This window comes from Pituophis catenifer, unplaced genomic scaffold (assembly GCF_029215685.1).
Source record: "Pituophis catenifer annectens isolate HBS135680 unplaced genomic scaffold, rPitCat1.0.hap2 SCAF_3, whole genome shotgun sequence".
NCBI classification, from domain to species: domain Eukaryota; kingdom Metazoa; phylum Chordata; class Lepidosauria; order Squamata; family Colubridae; genus Pituophis; species Pituophis catenifer.
Window position 1 is genome coordinate 197,861,364 of NW_027256883.1, and position 17,823 is coordinate 197,879,186.

Below are 17,823 nucleotides of genomic sequence, written 5' to 3' on the forward strand. Positions count from 1 at the left end.
TCACCATATGCAAATAGGTAGCAATATAAATCTCCTAAATAAATAGATAACTCATAGTTTTCAGCTTGATGTTTTACTAGACCAGTGATGGCTAACCTTTTTGCCGTCATGTGCCAAAAGTGGGGGGAGAGTGGGGGGGTTGTGCACGCGTGTGCCCACACCCATAATTCAATGCGCCCCGCCCCCTGCACATGCATACGTGACCCCTCCGCATTCCCCCCACTTTTGGCATGCGATGGCATGATGGGTCCGGTAGGCCTGTTTTTCGCCCTCCCCAGGCTTCAGAGGCTTTCTAGGAGCCTGGGGAGGGTGAAAACAGCCTTCCCCACCCCCCGGAGGCCAGAAACAGCCCGTTTCCTGACTTCCGGTGGCCCGGAAGGCCCGAAAATGTGCTGGAGTTGAGCTAAGGCAATGCTCGCGTGCCCACAGATATGGCTCCGCGTGCCACCTGTGGCATGCATGACATAGGTTCACCATCACGACACTAGACAATCTGTCTCTAATGGACAGGCTATGAGTCCTGTTGTACTTCATGGGAGAAGCAGTTTCAATGTCCCCATTCTCCATCACAGACAAGGTCACAAGCTCTACTGTTTCTCTCCAGAAGTATCATAGCAGACTGAATGGTTATTTGCACGGTGTTCATACTCCAGGACTTTCTTAGCCAAATTTTAAAATAAGAAAATGCGGTTAGAAAAATAGTACACTTTATGAGATCAGCTGTGAGGAATACATTTTTTGCTGAAACAGGCAAACACACATTTACTGTACCAGATGGATCTTCTGCTCAGTTTTTTGTATGGAAGAGAGTTGTGTGCGTCAGCAGAAATTTAACATGAGTAATCAGTGTGAAATACCGGTAACTACATTAAGGTGCTTCGGACCTGTAAAGAGAATGAAAATCAGATTGCAAAACAAATATCTGAAGGAAGACACAGTAATTTGAAAGGGAAGGGAAGATAAAAAAAAATGTCCTGGTTGGATGGAGTTGATAAGGTCTTCAAAAAGAGACAGGTACTCAATATGAAGAGCAAAAGGCAATGTCAAATCTGGGTATGGATGTGATAGAAGATAGGATGGTTGGCAAGGATAAAAAGTAGGTAATATTATGAGGAATGGTGTTGGTGTAAATTTACAGTAGCTTTCCTTTTTGTCTCTTTTCGATTCACTTTTCCTTTGCTCACTACTTTTTATTATTTTTATTACTTTTTTGTGTGCTTCGCATAACATTGCTTACCCAAAGAAGATAGATAGATGATAGAAAATAGATGGATGGATGGATAGATACCATGTTTTCCCGAAAATAAGACCCTGTCTTATATTTTTTTGAACCCCGAAATAAGTGCTTGGCCTTATTTTCGTGGATGTCTTATTACTTTGGGGCGCATGGAGCAAGATGGGGCTCCTCTTGCCATCTTACCTGATTTCCAGCTCTGTCTCCCTAACCCTAACCAGAGGAAATGGCGGGGACTGGCTGCACATACATTTAAATATTTTCAGGGAGGGCTTATTTTCCTGGGGGGGTGGTTATTTTAGCACATGTGCTCAAAAGCCCGATTGGGCTTATTATCAGGGGATGTCTTATTTTAGAGGAAACAGGATAGATAGATAGATAGATAGATAGATAGATAGATAGATAGATAGATAGATAGATAGATAGATAGATACTGGAATGCCCATAGTTCTGAGCAGAGAGAAATATCTGCATGAATTATAAGACATAATATCAGAGAAGTAGAACACAGACGAGCTTTGATCATTCAAACCAGTAGAGAGGCATTTTCAAAAGACCAATGGTAGTTCAGTCGCATATCATAAGGGATGCCCAGCAGTCTGTGAATGAAAGGAGAAACCAGCCCAATCCACTTATCAGTCTCACTCAGTGTAGTCTTTTGGCACTAGATCAGTGGTGGGTTGCCCCTGGTTCGCACTATAGAACCGGTAGTAAAACCGGCGGGAGGCCCCGCCCACTGACCCTGATGTCATGAAAATGCTTCTGCGCAGGCGCAGAAGAGTGTGTGCACAAGCCATGCACGCGCGCGCATGCAGCCCCGTTGCGAACCAGTAGTAAAGGTAAGTAGAACCCACCCCTGCACTAGATCTTTAGTGCCTAGTACTTAGTGCCAATGGCAGCAATTAGAACAGAAAATATAGATTTCTCAATGTGGACTGTGTATCCCAAATTAAATTTTTAAAATGGAAATAATAGAACTGTTTGTATTGTTAAAGAGTCGCCTTATCAGGGAGATGGGTGGCATATCAATAAATAAATAAAAATAAAGAACTTTAAAAATGAAGGAAGATATAGGAACAAATGACTCGCTCATTCTTGCCCCCTTTTGAATCCATTGAATCCAAACCATTCCTGTTTCCAACAGAAGTATCTAAATGAAGGCCATAGTCAGATAATATACCAACATATAGCACAGCTTAACTACATGCTATGTAAAAGTAACACTTTTTATCTCCTTCTATGGTTTAAAGTAATGTTTTCACACATCTGTAAAACATTTTTCCTTGAAATGACCCTGTATCATTACTTTGAAGGACAGCACAGTGCATTTTCATATTATAACATGTAGACACGGAGAGACATACATGCACCCATGTATTAAAATGGTAATCTCTTTGGTCATTTCCTGCAAGACCACTGTTATTCCAGTGAGATGAAAGCTCTTTCCAATGAGATTCAAATGAAAAAAGATCACTGAAGAATCCTGCAAAAAATGGAATTTCAAGCAGAACGGAAGGCCAATGGGCAGGCAATAGGGTGAAGAGAAATCTTATTTTAGCATGCCTAGAAGAAGGAAAAAAAGAGGTTTAGGAGATTAGTATACTTTCCTATACATTAAAAAGTGATAATTAAGGGTCCTTCCAAGTCTTACTACAACTGGCATCCGGTGCTGGAAAATGCCAGGCTGATAAACTGCACATTCATATTGTCCTACAGTAGTTGTTCATAGGTAAAGATAAAGGTTCCCCTCGCACATACTTGCTAGTCATTCCTGACTTTAGGGGGCGGTGCTCATCTCCGTTTCTAAGCCGAGGAGCAAAGCGCTGTCCAAAGATGTCTCCGTGGTCATGTGGCCAGCACGACTAAATGGCAAAGGTGCACGGAACCCTGTTACTTTCCCACCAAGGTGGTCCCTATTTTTCTACTTGCATTTTTACATGATTTTGAACTGTTAGGTTGGCAGAAGCTGGGGCAAGTAACAGGAGCTCACTCTGTTACACAGCACTAGGGATTCGAACAGCCAAACTGCTGACCTTTCTGACCGACAAGCTCAGCGTCTTAGCCACTGAGCCACCGGGTCCCCTTGTTGTTCATACTCACAGCTAAATCAGTAAGATATGCAACATGAAATCATCTGAAGTTTTAACCTTCCTGTGAAGTTGATGTCCTGGTCCATTCTACCAGGTGGGGATGACTGACATCCATATCAGTCCTCCTACTTACTGATCAAGTGATTTCTGGATATGTTTTTCTGTTTTATTTCCAGAAATTGCTTCTGTGAAGCACTGAACATTCTTGTCATTTCAAACAATATGCTGTAGTTTGTTCCAGGTTAATGCCAACAATTCATTTTTACTTCACAGAGGCAGTAAGACCTCTCATCTTGGTTAAATGCTTAACATGGTCTAATCATGTAGAACTATATTAGAAAATCTCTAATAATATAATGGTTATAACATTTGCTTTGTACAGGGAAGATTTCTGTTTGAAACCCAGGAGAAGCATCTTGTCTTTAAATACTGTTTTTTCCTTAAATTACCTATGTTTCCTACATTTTATAAATAAGTCCAATGGTACACATTTCATTATTTATCTAATCATCTGAAGTAAAAGGATTTCATTGTGAGCTCCAAATAGTTTTAAAGGTAAAGGTAAAGGTTCCCCTCGCACATATGTGCTGGTTGTTCCCAACTCTAGGGGGCAGTGCTCATCTCTGTTTCAAAGCCGAAGAGCCAGCACTGTCCGAAGATGTCTCCGTGGTCATTTGGCCGGCATGACTAAATGCCAAAGGCACATGGAATGCTATTACCTTCCCACCAAAGGTGGTCCCTATTTTTCTACTTGCATTTTTTACGTGCTTTCGAACTGCTAGTTTGGCAGAAGCTGGGACAAGTAACGGGAGCTCACCTCGTTACGCGGCACTAGGGATTCGAACCGCTGAACTGCTGACCTTTTGATCGACAAGCTCAGCATTAGCCACTGAGCCACCACGTCCCTTTTCAAATAGTTTTACCTAAGAGAGCTATAATCTCATTTGACATCTTAGAATATCCTGCTTGAGAATCAGAATTGTGCAACTTTCAAAGGTCTGTCTCATTATGACTGCTGCAAACTGATGGGACGTTGACTCTCATTTTGAAATCAACATTCATATTAGTCCTAAAATGTGAAACAAAATAACAACAACACCCATAACATCTTTTTAAAGACAAAATTCCTGAAAATTCAGTTTATATGTGTGATGTATCTTCAGCAGGATTGTGGCTCTCAATCCTTCTGAGGATCTTGATCACTGGAACAATGGTTGAGCCAACCATTGCTCAGAATAGTATGTTGTGTGTATCCTCCCAACAGCAGTTTGTTCAATAAATTACAGGCAGTCCTTGCTTAATGAGCACATATTCAGTGAATGTTCGACCCTGTGACAACACTGAATCTTTGGTACTTACAACTGAACCTTGAAGTTTTGGCTGTCGCAGCAGCCCCACAATCACATGATCACAGTCTGGATACCTGACTCCCAATTACAATGCTGCAATGCAGGGGTGAAAATCCAGCAGGTTCTGGAGAACCGGTAGTGGAAATTTTGAGTAGTTCGGAGAACCCCCAAATGCCACCTCTGGCTAGGGTGGAAATGGAGATTTTGCAATATCCTTCCCGCAGGAGTGGGGAGGGAATGGGGATTCTTCAGTATCCTTCCCTGCCATGCCCACCAAGCCATGCCCACAGAACCGGTAAAAAAAAATGAATTTCACCACTGCTGCAATGTCCACAGTCACAATGGTCTCCATTTACAGCCTTTTTTGCTAGTTTTCTACAAGCAAAGTTCATGGGGAAGCCAGCAGGAGATTGTATAGAATAGAATAGAATAGAATAGAATAGAATAGAATAGAATAGAATAGAATAGAATAGAATAGAATAGAATAGAATAGAATAGAATATTTTATTGGCCAAGTGTGATTGGACACACAAGGAATTTGTCTTGGTGCATATGCTCTCATAGGGGAGCCATGTGACATCCTTACTTAATGACCCACAACGATTTGCTTAACAATGACAACTGAAACTACCATCACTAAGTGATGCAGTCATATGATGTTGCTTAGTGTTAGAAATTCCAGTCCCAGTTGATATCATTAACCAATGCCTCCTGTATAGTTAAGCAGATTATGTCACAATGAACAAACTCAGTTCACAAAGTGCTTTCTTGGTTTTATGGAGGCATTTGTCAGAACTCAAGAGTGCAGAAATGTTTAAAGGTTGAGACAAGAAAGTTAATTCTAATGTAGATCACAATTAAGAGCCATGCCAAGGCCTATTGTCAGAATCTACTAATTGTCTTTTCCCCTTACATTTTCGGTGTTTTAAAGTGCCATTAGGTGAGCTTTCCTAGTTATTGGCAGCTCGTTTAAGCAGATGTGGAGCTGAAGTTGTAAGTGCCTGTCTGGGGCTGGTGGAAATGAACCAATCTCATTTACTTCTGGCATTCCTTCAAATATTTGATCCTCCATGTTTAGAACAAACTGCTACCGCTTAGCTTCTTGGCTGTGAAAAACCTGCCTTAATAGTTGCCATATGCTTGGGATCAATAGAGAAAAGTGAAGTCCTTGCTATTCCTTGGCTTTAATGAAAGCAGCAAATTAATCATTTTGAAGAATCAGCACTCGGGGATACATTAAGCCTCCTTTGTCCTTATGCATGTTTTTCTGCAGTCCTTATACACAACAACAACAACAACAACAACAAAAATGAAATCCTGACAATGCATTTCATTGGACTCTCTAAATAGTGATATTGCTCTCATTTTTCACCTGAACATAGGTTATGTTTTGTAGTAGAATGAATGTGACTTTTGGGGATGCACCAGTAATCTAGCTTCCTTCCTTCCTTCCTTCCTTCCTTCCTTCCTTCCTTCCTTCCTTCCTTCCTCCCTCCCTCCCTCCCTCCCTCCCTCCCTCCCTCCTCCTGTTCTTCTATGTGGATTGGGCACCATATCTATTGAAACAATGGTAGGAGAACTGCCCAGGATGCATGTAGCACAGTGAGAAATTTAGTCCTAAGCTACTATTACTAGTTGTTGTTGTTGTTGTTGTTGTTGTTGTTGTTGTTGTTGTTGTTGTTGTTCTTCTTCTTCTTCTTCTTCTTCTTCTTCTTCTTCTTCTTCTTCTTCTTCTTCTTCTTCTTCTTCTCCTTCTCCTTCTCCTTCTCCTTCTCCTTCTCCTTCTCCTCCTCCTCCTCCTCCTCCTCCTCCTCCTCCTCCTCCTCCTCCTCCCCCTCCTGGCTCAGGAATGGTACTGTGGGAATGGTGAAAGGGATAGTGGGAAGCACAACATTTTTTCCTGCTTTTTGGAACAGGGATAAGTTAGTGATTTTCCAAGGCAGGGATTTCATTGATGCTCTTGTATTGATAAGGTGCATTTTATATATCTATCTAAGTATATGGTTTATAGCTTGACTCACTGGGTGGATCCAGCCAGTTGTGATTTATGAAAGACATAGCGCAAAGTTGGACAAGGTGTGACCTTTCTTATGTTGCTGAGCCTCAACTCCCAGCTTCCCATGTCATTATCCATTGTACCTGAAATTGTCAGGATTTGAAAATCAACACCATTATGTCACTTCCTAGGTTAATCGAAAGCAATGTGAACAATGGTTAATTCCAACATCTGCCCAGGTGATGAGACAGAGAATATTTTTTTCCTAGTGCTACCTGGAGATGCTATACCTGTCTTGCATGCAAAAGCTGGATGTTGTATTTTTGAGCCTTGATATTTTCCCCAAAGGAAAATGAAGTAGTAGACTAAATTTGAAGTTCCTCTCCTGCCAATACGTGTTTAGAATATATCCCAAAACATGTTGATGCTCTGGGATGAGACTTTCTGCTTGATGCTCTGACAACAGTTTTATCACCTGAATGGCTTGTCAAAGACAGTAGTTTTAAGAAAAGGAAAAGAGGGGAAAACAACCGAGAGTATCTATTGAGCTGTGTTTTTCAAACAGCTTCATTTACCCACATTCAGTTGAGCAGAAAGACACAAACAGATGCTTTGAATAATTGCTTTGAATAGATATGATAGTATTCATGGAAACAATAATATAATTAATTAAGAATTTAATTATTAAACATTTAATGTGGTTTGTGGTATGTTCACAAAATTCAAAAACTTTCTGCCATTACATTGACTGTAGTGAATTGAATCAAAAGATAGTTTAATTGCATATGTCCTGGTTAAAAGACGGAAGCACTGAAGACTGAACTTTAATCTTGTAGCCATCAAATTTCTGTTCCAGAGATTTCATCCACCCACCTGTAATTTTTAAGAAATTACAAGTCTTACAAAAAGTCTTACACTTATAAATATGGGGTACTTACTGGTGCACAGCGTTCTAAAACCACAGCAGGACAAGTTGTTGCCAAGGAAATGAATTTTAACCAAGAACAAACCTGATTGTATGTTACAGTCATAATGTACAACATAACAATTGTATGCTAATAACTGTTGCTCTTTTGAAGTATGAAATAGTAGACTCTCTGTAGCTACAAGACCTGCATTTTTAGCTTATAAATGTTGTGTCATTTATGTCCATTTCAGTTAGCTCAAAACCTTGGTGGTACTGGATTTAGTTCTCCTAGTTTGTTAGGCTCCTAAACCAAGAAAGACACATAGTGATTCTTTCAAACTGAATTCTTTATTGGTCCACACCTATAGACAGACTCTTGCCAGACTAAACACTCTATTATTTGCATCTGCCATATACTCTGAGAATTATTAGGGAGGAACTGTCCTCACCTTCTTTCTCTCACACAAGGTATCTCAACTGAGTTATCCTTATTTGTCTGGAATGCATCTCCCTATCTCCTAGGAATCCAGCTTGCTGCAGTCTATCACATCATATGGAATCAGAAGTTCCTGACTTCTGTAAAGTAAACAGAGTAAAATTTGGTTCTTTAAAAGAAAATCTATTAACCATAGTAGGTCAGTACATTTATCAAGACTGAACAGAGCAAAGAAGAGCAGAGCTCTTCATCAGACAAGAGAAAATAAAGAGCTGGGAAGAATAAAAAAACTCAGCTAGGTGTTTCAACTATAAACTCTCCATTGAGATTTTGGAGATTGTACACTAAATGTAGATTAAATCAGAGGTAGTGGTTGTCATTATATGATTACAACTGATTTTACATGGTCAATGAATAAAAGTTAAGCTTATCCTGAGAGACAGTTCCCATTTATCTTCTAACATTCCAACATATCAAAGTATTGCAACCAGGATATATCAATATTTATAATTATCAAAATCTTCAGATGTTTTTGACTATATCATTCTTATTCAAGATCCTTCCAACCTTCATTTCATATTCCTGCTAAACAACATTTAATCATTTTTATGGCCACCACATTGATGATTGGGTGAATAACACAAGGCTGAAACAGATTTTTTTTTTAATTTTTTTTTAAAAAAATTAACCTAAGCAAAAGAAAAAAAAAAGCAGGGGGAGAGACAGTAAGAGCATAATACATCTGAAGTCAAACTTTCTCAAGACCCTTCACAATCCTACATTCTTTCCAAGATATCTGCAGGTTCTGGCAAATCAATCTGACAAAATCTATGTGGTTACTATTGGTCAACAACAACTTGATGGCACATTGTCATCATCATCATCATCATCATCATGAAGTGGGGCGTTCATTCCTTCTTCCAGCTGTTGATCAATGTCTATTCTGACACTCCCTTGGCAATATAATAATCAACATTCATGCTTTTAAGTAACTGATTTCAGAATACAAAATTGTAAAGTTTTAGGTATTTGGTCCAGAAACACAGCCTTACTCAGATGGAAGAAGAGTGACATCCTGCTGATGTAAATGTTCAGAGAATAAGTAGATGGGGAAGAGACATCAGAACCATTCAGTGGTGTTTTGTTGCATGTAATAAAATGGAACAGTCCCTCCCCCTATTTACCTTGTTGGATTCCAGGCACAGAAACTGACTACAATAATAGTTAAATTATATTTTAATTCTGGCAGTGGGTCAGATTGCACCTGACTTTGGCAGAATAGTTTGCAAGGTTGATATGGCATTAATAATTCACCCACCATCTCTTTGGTTCTGCATTCCATTCTGTAATGACGTAATAGCTGCCTCCAAACAATCTCTCTACGATAAAGCCATTCCTGAAAAGTTCTCCTAAATTACTGATGAAGCCATGCTGGCTACAAAATTCTGGGAGTCCATACATCATAAAGCTGCCAAAATAGAGGAACACTGATGAGGAAGACAGTGACAGTGACTGATATTGATATTACTCCTTATTTTCTAAACTGCTAAGACAATCAGTCGAGCTGTAAAAGATAGTCTCACTGAGAGCAGTCTAGAAATACTAAAATATGTTTATCCCATATGTAATATCTGAAAAAGCTAAATGACATGAAAACACCACAGAGTCAGAAAAGTTACAACAGGATTCTTGTGTTATCTATGAACTTGACTATCAGGAAATTTCTCCTTAGTTCTAGGTTGCTTCTCTCCTTGTTTAATTTGGTCATTCAAAAAAAAAAAAAAAAGGCTTCCATGTGTAGTATGATTATGAATTAATGAGTGAATGTAAGAGAAAAAAACAAAGTGGTGAGTGCTGACATCTGAAAATTTTCATAGTTGCACAGTGATTTTGAATTATTTACTGGTCTATAACAGTATAATCTCTTAACCCAAAACTAGGATGTTATTTGTGACGTTTAATTGCTGAGATGGGTCCCAAAATACTTGAACTTCAAGTCTCTTGGAATCACTGGACAATTTGCATAGACCTAATTTTAAATCCTAGATGGAGGATTTAAACATATTTAGATGGATAAGTGCGTATGGATATTTATGAGTGTATATTTTCATAAAACCATTGTCATACAAGTCATGGGGAAGTATGTTTGTGTATGTTTTTCATAGATTTATCAGAGATGTTGGCTAGTCTTCAAGAAAGCATCCAGCAAAGGGCCCAGAAGAATGGAGAAATTTTCAGATGAGCGTGCTGCATACTTCAGATGTTATCACAAGGTAAGAAGAATTAAAAGAATTGGATGAGATGCTTCTCCCACGGTTTCATGCTGTGATGAAAATCTTATGCAAATTGTTTAAATTGGCCTTTTGTGCCAAATCATCTAAAGACATACACCGTTTACTGACATTTAAAGAGAATTAAAGTTGGGATTGTTCTGGTTTTATTAGCACTTAATCTAGGGATATCTCTTTGTCTCCTTTGTGGGGACAAAGGAAATCAAAATGGTAGTTTAATCATGAGATCTGAATCACCACCTTGGTATTTGCATTCCTTGCCCCAGCTTAATCATGTTACCTATACCAATATAGAAACCAGAGTCATCTGGTTGAATTGGATGCTACAGAAATTATATAAATAAAGGAAAAAAATTATCAAGGCATGCAAGTTTAATAGTCTTCAGCCCTTCTAGTTAAATGTTAATATAATCAATATACTCCCTCTCCCCCCCCCAAAAAAAAGAGATGAAAAATTCTTGGAGTTTAAATACAATATTCCATGCTTTGTCAAATGATAGATGTTATCATATTAAACTTTTGCTTGCAGTTTCTTTATTATTAAGGGAATTTATAACAAAATTTAGTAGTCTTACTTCAGATTTTGGGATGTTAGGATAATGGTATGAATTTATTTGGGGAAGTAGATGATAACATGCCTAGTACATTTGATCCAGCTTTTTGTATTCATTATGTATTTTTGGTTCCTTCATGCATTCCATTGATAAGGCCACTCACCTTACTAAATTCAATTCAAATTCAAATCTTTATTGTCAGTGCACAACATATGTACAATGAGATTGGTACTATGGTATCTTTGGGTGGCTGACAATAGTTGCAATATAATGTAATAAAAATCGAACACACAAATATATAATTGGTGGTTAAGATAAAACAAACATCCATCAACATAACCATACCCTGGGCTCCAATTGATGCTCCAACCCATATGCCTGGGAACACAGCTATACAATATATTACAAATAACTTCATTGGGTGTTAAATTGTGGTTGGCATCTTTTATTGTACCTCTTATACACACAGAACCATCTTCTTAAGTGCCCTCTAGATGTGTTCTTCCAGTTGTTACATTTTCTAGCCAAGATACTTATTGACTTTGCTCAGTGAGCATTCTTGGACTTAATAGTCCAAGCGTTAAGGAATTCTACTACAGTGATAAGTTGAATTTTGAGATTTTGGTAGCTACGATCAAGTTTGGATGAGACTTTGGCTTCAGATTGTTATTGTTGTTGCCTAGACTATTATATGATTTTGAAACAGCATTCTTTCTTTTAAACTGCCATACATCTAAGAGAAAATGGATCATTTTTAGCATTTTTCATCAGTTGTATAACTCTCCAAGGCTCAGATAAGGTATAAATAAGAATACAAGAACTTGTGACCTTTCAGAAGTGTATTAAGTTCATTACTTTTTGGAATACAGTTGCTGGATACAGCCTGGTTAAATAAATCTTCCTGACCCTTATATCTCCATCTTCCCTTGAGCAAGGATTGTCCTCTCTGGGAGCTAAAGAAACATGTCTTTTTAGGTGCTCTTCTTAAGGTACAGATGTTCAAATAGCCCTTTCATGCATGACTTTCAGAGAGTCTCTAAAGATTTTGATCCATCTCAGGATCTGGGTTGTTGTGACTATTCTGCTTGATAAGGAGTTTGCCTGTTGGTTTTCAGTGCTTAGATTTCTGCTATTAGATATGGTGATTTATGATTTTCAGTTTTCATTTTCATTATGTTCATGATATTTATCTTGCCTATTTGTGTTATCTGTTTTAACCAATATTATGGATTTCAGAATGTGTACAACACCCAGTTAAACTGGAAATGCTTATTAGCATTGCAAATTAATAATCTCTCTTTCTCTCCTCCCCCCCCCGTGTGTGTGTGAGAGAGAGAGAGAGAGGAGGGAGGAAGTATGTGTGTGAGAGGGAGTGTATGTGTCCTATTATGTGAGGATCACATGCTCTGTCTGGAAAATATATGTGTAATTCCATGCTGTGTTATGATAACTATACTAGACCTTTACTTATTTTTTAAGCTTTGGCAGCTCAGCTTAATATATTAGAAAAATGGGATTTAGGTGTGGTGTTTAGGAGCCTTGGAGCAAGAAAGATAAGCTTCTGGTAGCTGATCCATTTTATTTGACTTGAGAAACATTTAAGAAATAAAAATCATGTGCAAACTGTGTTTGAATCTTTTTAAAATCCCCTTAAATTTTCCCCATCTATCTACATTTGCCTACTGCATAATGTGTACAGTATTGATTATTAAAGCTTTGAAATTATGTGCCATGCTTGGAATCTTAAGACATAAAAACTCACAAAGCCTTCTCTGGACCTGGCTGTTTTATCAAACTATCGTCCAGTCTCCAACCTTCGCTTTGTGGCAAAGGTTGTTGAGAGTGTAGTGGCATGACAGCTTCCCCAGTACCTGAATGAAGCGGACTATCTGGATCCGTTCCAGTTGGGCTTCAGGCCTGAGTATAGCATGGAAACGGCATTGGTCGCATTGGTTGATGATCTCTGGAGGGCTCGGGACAGGGATTGTTCCTCTGTCCTGGTCCTATTAGATCTCTCAGCAGCTTTTGATACCATCGACCATGGTATCATGCTGCGCCGGTTGGAGGGGTTGGGGTGGGGGGCACCGTGTTACGGTGGTTCTCCTCCTTCCTTTCTGACCGTATGCAGTCTGTGTTGGGAGGGGGGCAGAGGTCGACAGTGAGGTGCCTAGTTTGTGGGGTGCCTCGGGTCGGTTCTCTCACCCCTCCTTTTCAACATTTATGTGAAGCCACTGGGTGAGATCATCCATGGCTTCGGGGTGGTTTTCCATCAGTACGCTGATGATACTCAGCTGTACATTTCCACCCCAGGCCACCCCAATGATGCCCTTGAAGTGATGACCCGGTGCCTGGAGGCCGTACGGATCTGGATGGGGAGAAACAAGCTCAGACTCAACCCCTCCAAAACCGAGTGGCTGTGGTTTCCGGTGTCCCGTCATAGTCAGTTGGTTCCATCACTGACTATAGGGGGTGAGATTTAGGCCCCCTCAGAGAGGGTTTGCAACTTGGGTATCCTCCTGGACTCACAGCTGTCTTTAGAAGACCATCTGACAGCTGTGGCAGGAGGGCTTTTTATCAGGTTTGCCTGATCCACCAGTTGCGCCCCTTTCTGGACCGGGACACCTTGCGCACGGTCACTCATGCCCTCATCACTTCTCGTCTGGACTACTGTAACACTCTCTACATGGGGCTCCCGTTGAAGAGTGCCCGGAGGCTCCAGCTGGTCCAGAATGCGGCCGCACGGGTGATTATGGGGGCGACTCGATGCTCCCATGTAACACCATTCCTGCGTGAGCTGCACTGGCTCCCGGTGGTCTTCCGGGTGCGATTCAAGGTGTTGGTTGCCACCTTTAAAGTGCTCCATGGCATAGGACCTGGGTACTTACGAGACCGCCTTCTGCCTCCAATAGCCTCCCATCGACCAGTACACTCCCACAGAGAGGGTCTCCTCAGGGTGCCAGGGTGCCTGGCAACCCCCAGGGGGAGAACCTTCTCTGTGGGAGCACCTGCCCTCTGGAACGAGCTGCCCCCGGAGATTCGTTGGATTCCCGACCTCCGTACCTTTCGCCACACCCTTAAAACACTATTATTCCATCAAGCAGGGCTGGCCTAAAATATTATTTTAATGGGTTATTTTATTTTAGATTATTGGCCAAACTATTTAATAATTTTAAATTGTTTTTAACTTTTATATGGTTGGTTTTTTATCTTGGCTGTACACTGTCCTGAGTCCTTCAGGAGAAGGGTGGTATAAAAATTTAATAAAACTCAAACCCAAACTCACAGATTTTCAAAACCATGTTCAAAGGTCATGGAAAAAAAAAAGAAACCAGAGAAAAGGCCAAGAACTTATCAGTTCTTCTCAATGTGACCAGTATCTGTGCTGCTGCATACAGAAAGTCACCCAGTGATCTGGTCTTTGTTAATTTGCATCACATAATTAAATGTGCCATTTGATATGGAAGAACTTATTATGTTAAATGCCTATGCTGGTTAGTCCAATTCAGTGGTGGGATTCAAAATTTTTTACTACCGGTTCTGTGGGCATGGCTTGGTGGGCATGGCAGGGGAAGGATACTGTAAAAACTCCATTCCCACCCCACTCCAGGGGAAGAATACTGTAAAATCTCCATTCCCTCCCCACTCCAGGGGAAGGTTACTACAAAATCCCCATTTCCTCCCGATCAGCTGGGACTCGGGAGGTAGAGAATAGATGGGGGTGGGGCCAGTCAGAGGTGGCATTTACCGGTTCGCTGAACTACTCAAAATTTCTGCTACTGGTTCTCCAGAATTGGTTAGAATACCAATTCTGCTGAATACCACCTCTGGTCCAATTCCTTGTTCCCCTGTACTATGAAAAATATTGAATATACTAGTTCTTTTCTTTGCTGTATTATGCACCTGCACTTGTTTTGCTGAGGACCAAAATAAAGATGTATTTTAAATCTGACCAATTCTTTTATCTTCTTCATTTGTTTGTCTATAGAAATTGGGGAGATCCATCTTTGCAGCAATAAAATTTTAGGTTGGCACAGAAAGTATGTAGTTTGCAATAACATTGAGTAAACCAATTATTGAAGCAGATCTTGACCTTTTTTTTCTCTTTCCCATTCACATTATTAATACAAAATGTTATTAATACATTAATATTAATACAAAATGTAAGTGGTTCATCCAAAGCTCTCTGAATGATGAGGGAATTAGAGCCGGAATATAGTATCTTGAATTAAGTAATAATTAATTCTTTTCTCTTCTCTCAAAAGGCAATTTTATTTCTTGCTATGCATAACTTTTTTTTTTTTAATTTGATTTATATGCCGCCTTTCTCCGAAGACTCAGGGCGGCTTACAATGTGCTCAGCAATAGCCTTCATCAACTTCCCAAAATAAATTCTGTCCTGCTCAGAAGAAGAAAAAAAGTTTCTGAACTCAGAGTTACTAGCCACCAACAAAACTGTTGCTATGATTGCCTTATATCCTGAAGATAAATTTAATCGAAGAAAGTCTATCTAGGGCAGGAGTATCAAACTCAAGGCCTGCGGGCTGGATCCGGCCCCCGATGTAGTCTGATCTAGCTTGCGTCCTGGAAAAATGTAAGGGGCTGGCCCATGCCGCTTTGGTCCAGTCTACCTGCATCGCTTCAGCCCAGTCTGCTCAATGTGAAGAGGAAACATCGGGCCACCATGGTTTCGGCCCCGTCTACCCAATGCGAAGAGGAAACATCGGGTCAGTGTGGCTTCGGTCCAGTCTACCCAGTGCAAAGAGGAAACATGCCAGCAGTTTGGGGAGTGGCGTCAAGCTGGCCACACCCACCCAGTCGGCCACATCCACCCAGCTCCCGAGGTCATCCACAGCCCTGATGTGGCCCTCAATGACATTGAGTTTGACACACCTGATCTAGCATATATTAAGATATTTCAATGAGAATTAATAAAGTTTTAATATTAGCTTTATTAATTTACATTTTTTCCCTGTGGTCTGAATTTCTGTTGCCTAATACCTGCTGTTATTATTAAGTCTGTTTCTATATTTTGAATGTTATACTGGGAATTTAAAAAAAAATTCCAGAAGAAAGCTCAGGAGAACCGCTTTTGTATAATGCCAAGTTATTCCTGGGTATATCATATATGTAACTAGGAATTGAGCTTGAAATTGGAGGTGACTTCATTTTCCCCACTTTTAACTTGCAATTTAGATTGGTTTTGAAAGATTTTGTTAAGTCGGAATAAATACACATCTTCAATTACCATCAAGAACTCAACAGTTTGAAATCTACTGCAGGTGATGATGGGTGGTGAAAATTGGGGTTGCCATTACTGACAAGACCTAATTATATAATGTTACTTATGGTCAGATTTAGAATGATAAAGCTTGAATAGACATTACTGAAGTTATTGAACTTTGCTGTTGTGTTCCAATAAGCACCATAGATTGAAGTTTGTTTTAATTTCACAGAGCCAGATCTGATAATTTTGTTCTTATCACTTTAATGATTTATTGCAGTTGTTCAGCTGACTTATGCTTAGCTCCTTCGGTGATGTCTTAGGCTAACTGATAACTAACACACTTATTTATAGATATGAGGCCTTGGATGAACTTTTTCATCATCAGGAAGGACCTGTGAATGGAATGCTTCTTCATCGGATTGTAAACTCTTCCTTGTAAGGGACAAAATTCAGCATCCAAGCCATGATTAAGACAAATGTGTCTGAATCCTCCAATGTGCATTGGAAAGGAGTTTTCAATTCAAATCTGACCAATTTAATTTTAAGTAACAAAAGTGAGCAGCAGTATAAGGAGAATTATTAGACGATTATAACAGTTTCCCTGTGAGAACAGATAGTACAGAAGAGAATTCATATTGGCAACACAGGGTTGTACTGTGGAGTCCTTGGTGCTCTCTGAGCTTAGTTGTTTTGTTGCAGTCATTTCATTATCAAACTAGTTAACATCATGAAGCCACCTAGTTTATAATGGAATGTCCGCAAGAAAATAACCAAGTTCAGAAAGCACCAAGGACTCCACAGATACCACATCTGGGGCTTTCAAATTTAGGGTAGATGTGGACACCATAGCCATCAATGTTCTGTTTGCACTCTATAGTCCCCTAAGATCAGTGGCAAAATGGCTAGTTTTTTTGGGGGGGGGAGGAGGGTTTCCCTCTTAAACAAGGAACGCAATGGCTCAGTGGCTAAGACGCTGAGCTTGTCGATTGAAAGGTCGGCAGTTCAGCGGTTCGAATCCCTAGTGCCACGTAATGGGGTGAGCTCCCATTACTTGTCCCAGCTTCTGCCAACCTAGCAGTTCGAAAGCACATAAAAAATGCAAGTAGAAAAATAGGGACCACCTTTGGTAGGAAGGTAACAGTGTTCCGTGTGCCTTTGGTGTTTAATCATGCTGGCCACATGACCACAGAGACGTCTTCAGAAAGCACTGGCTCTTCGGCTTTGAAACTGAGATGAGCACTGCTCCCTAAAGTCGGGAATGACTAGCACATATATGTGAGGGGAACCCTTACCTTTAGCCTTACCTTCCCTCTTAAAAATACGAGAGGTATTTCACTAATTCAACTATTAAAATATTTAAATTATCTGAAAAGCCCTCAAGAAAAATAAACTCATGCTCCATCTTGTGATCTCCATACTGTTCTCATAACATCGGGTGTCTAAATGATAAAATTGGGGCTATTGATTTTAAGAAAGTTGTCTAGGAATGGATTGGAAGCCATCTTTTGTATTAGGCCTTCAGGCCTGACAGCTACAGGGAATCACATATAGGTACCTATGTTTTACTTAGCATAAACATGTGGATAGAGATACATTCTAATAATGTTAAAACTTGCATTCATTAACTGAAATTAAACGTAGGGATGCTCTTACGATACCTTACGATAAACGTAGGTATCTCTTTAAGGATAATCATTGTTTATTAGTTGTTGTTATCTTCTGTTTTCATTCTGAACAAGTAG

General features: G+C 39.9%; 1 protein-coding gene across 2 annotated transcripts in view; it reads left to right on the top strand.

Moving 5' to 3' along the window:
• Nucleotides 1–17,823, top strand: part of DOK5 (docking protein 5) — a 62,344-nt gene that overhangs the window by 21,227 nt on the left and 23,294 nt on the right. For both annotated transcript variants that reach the window (XM_070940059.1, XM_070940060.1), the window contains exon 2: nucleotides 10,178–10,285. In XM_070940059.1, coding sequence (XP_070796160.1) covers nucleotides 10,178–10,285 — 108 coding nt within the window. The remainder of the gene's footprint in view (nucleotides 1–10,177; nucleotides 10,286–17,823) is intronic.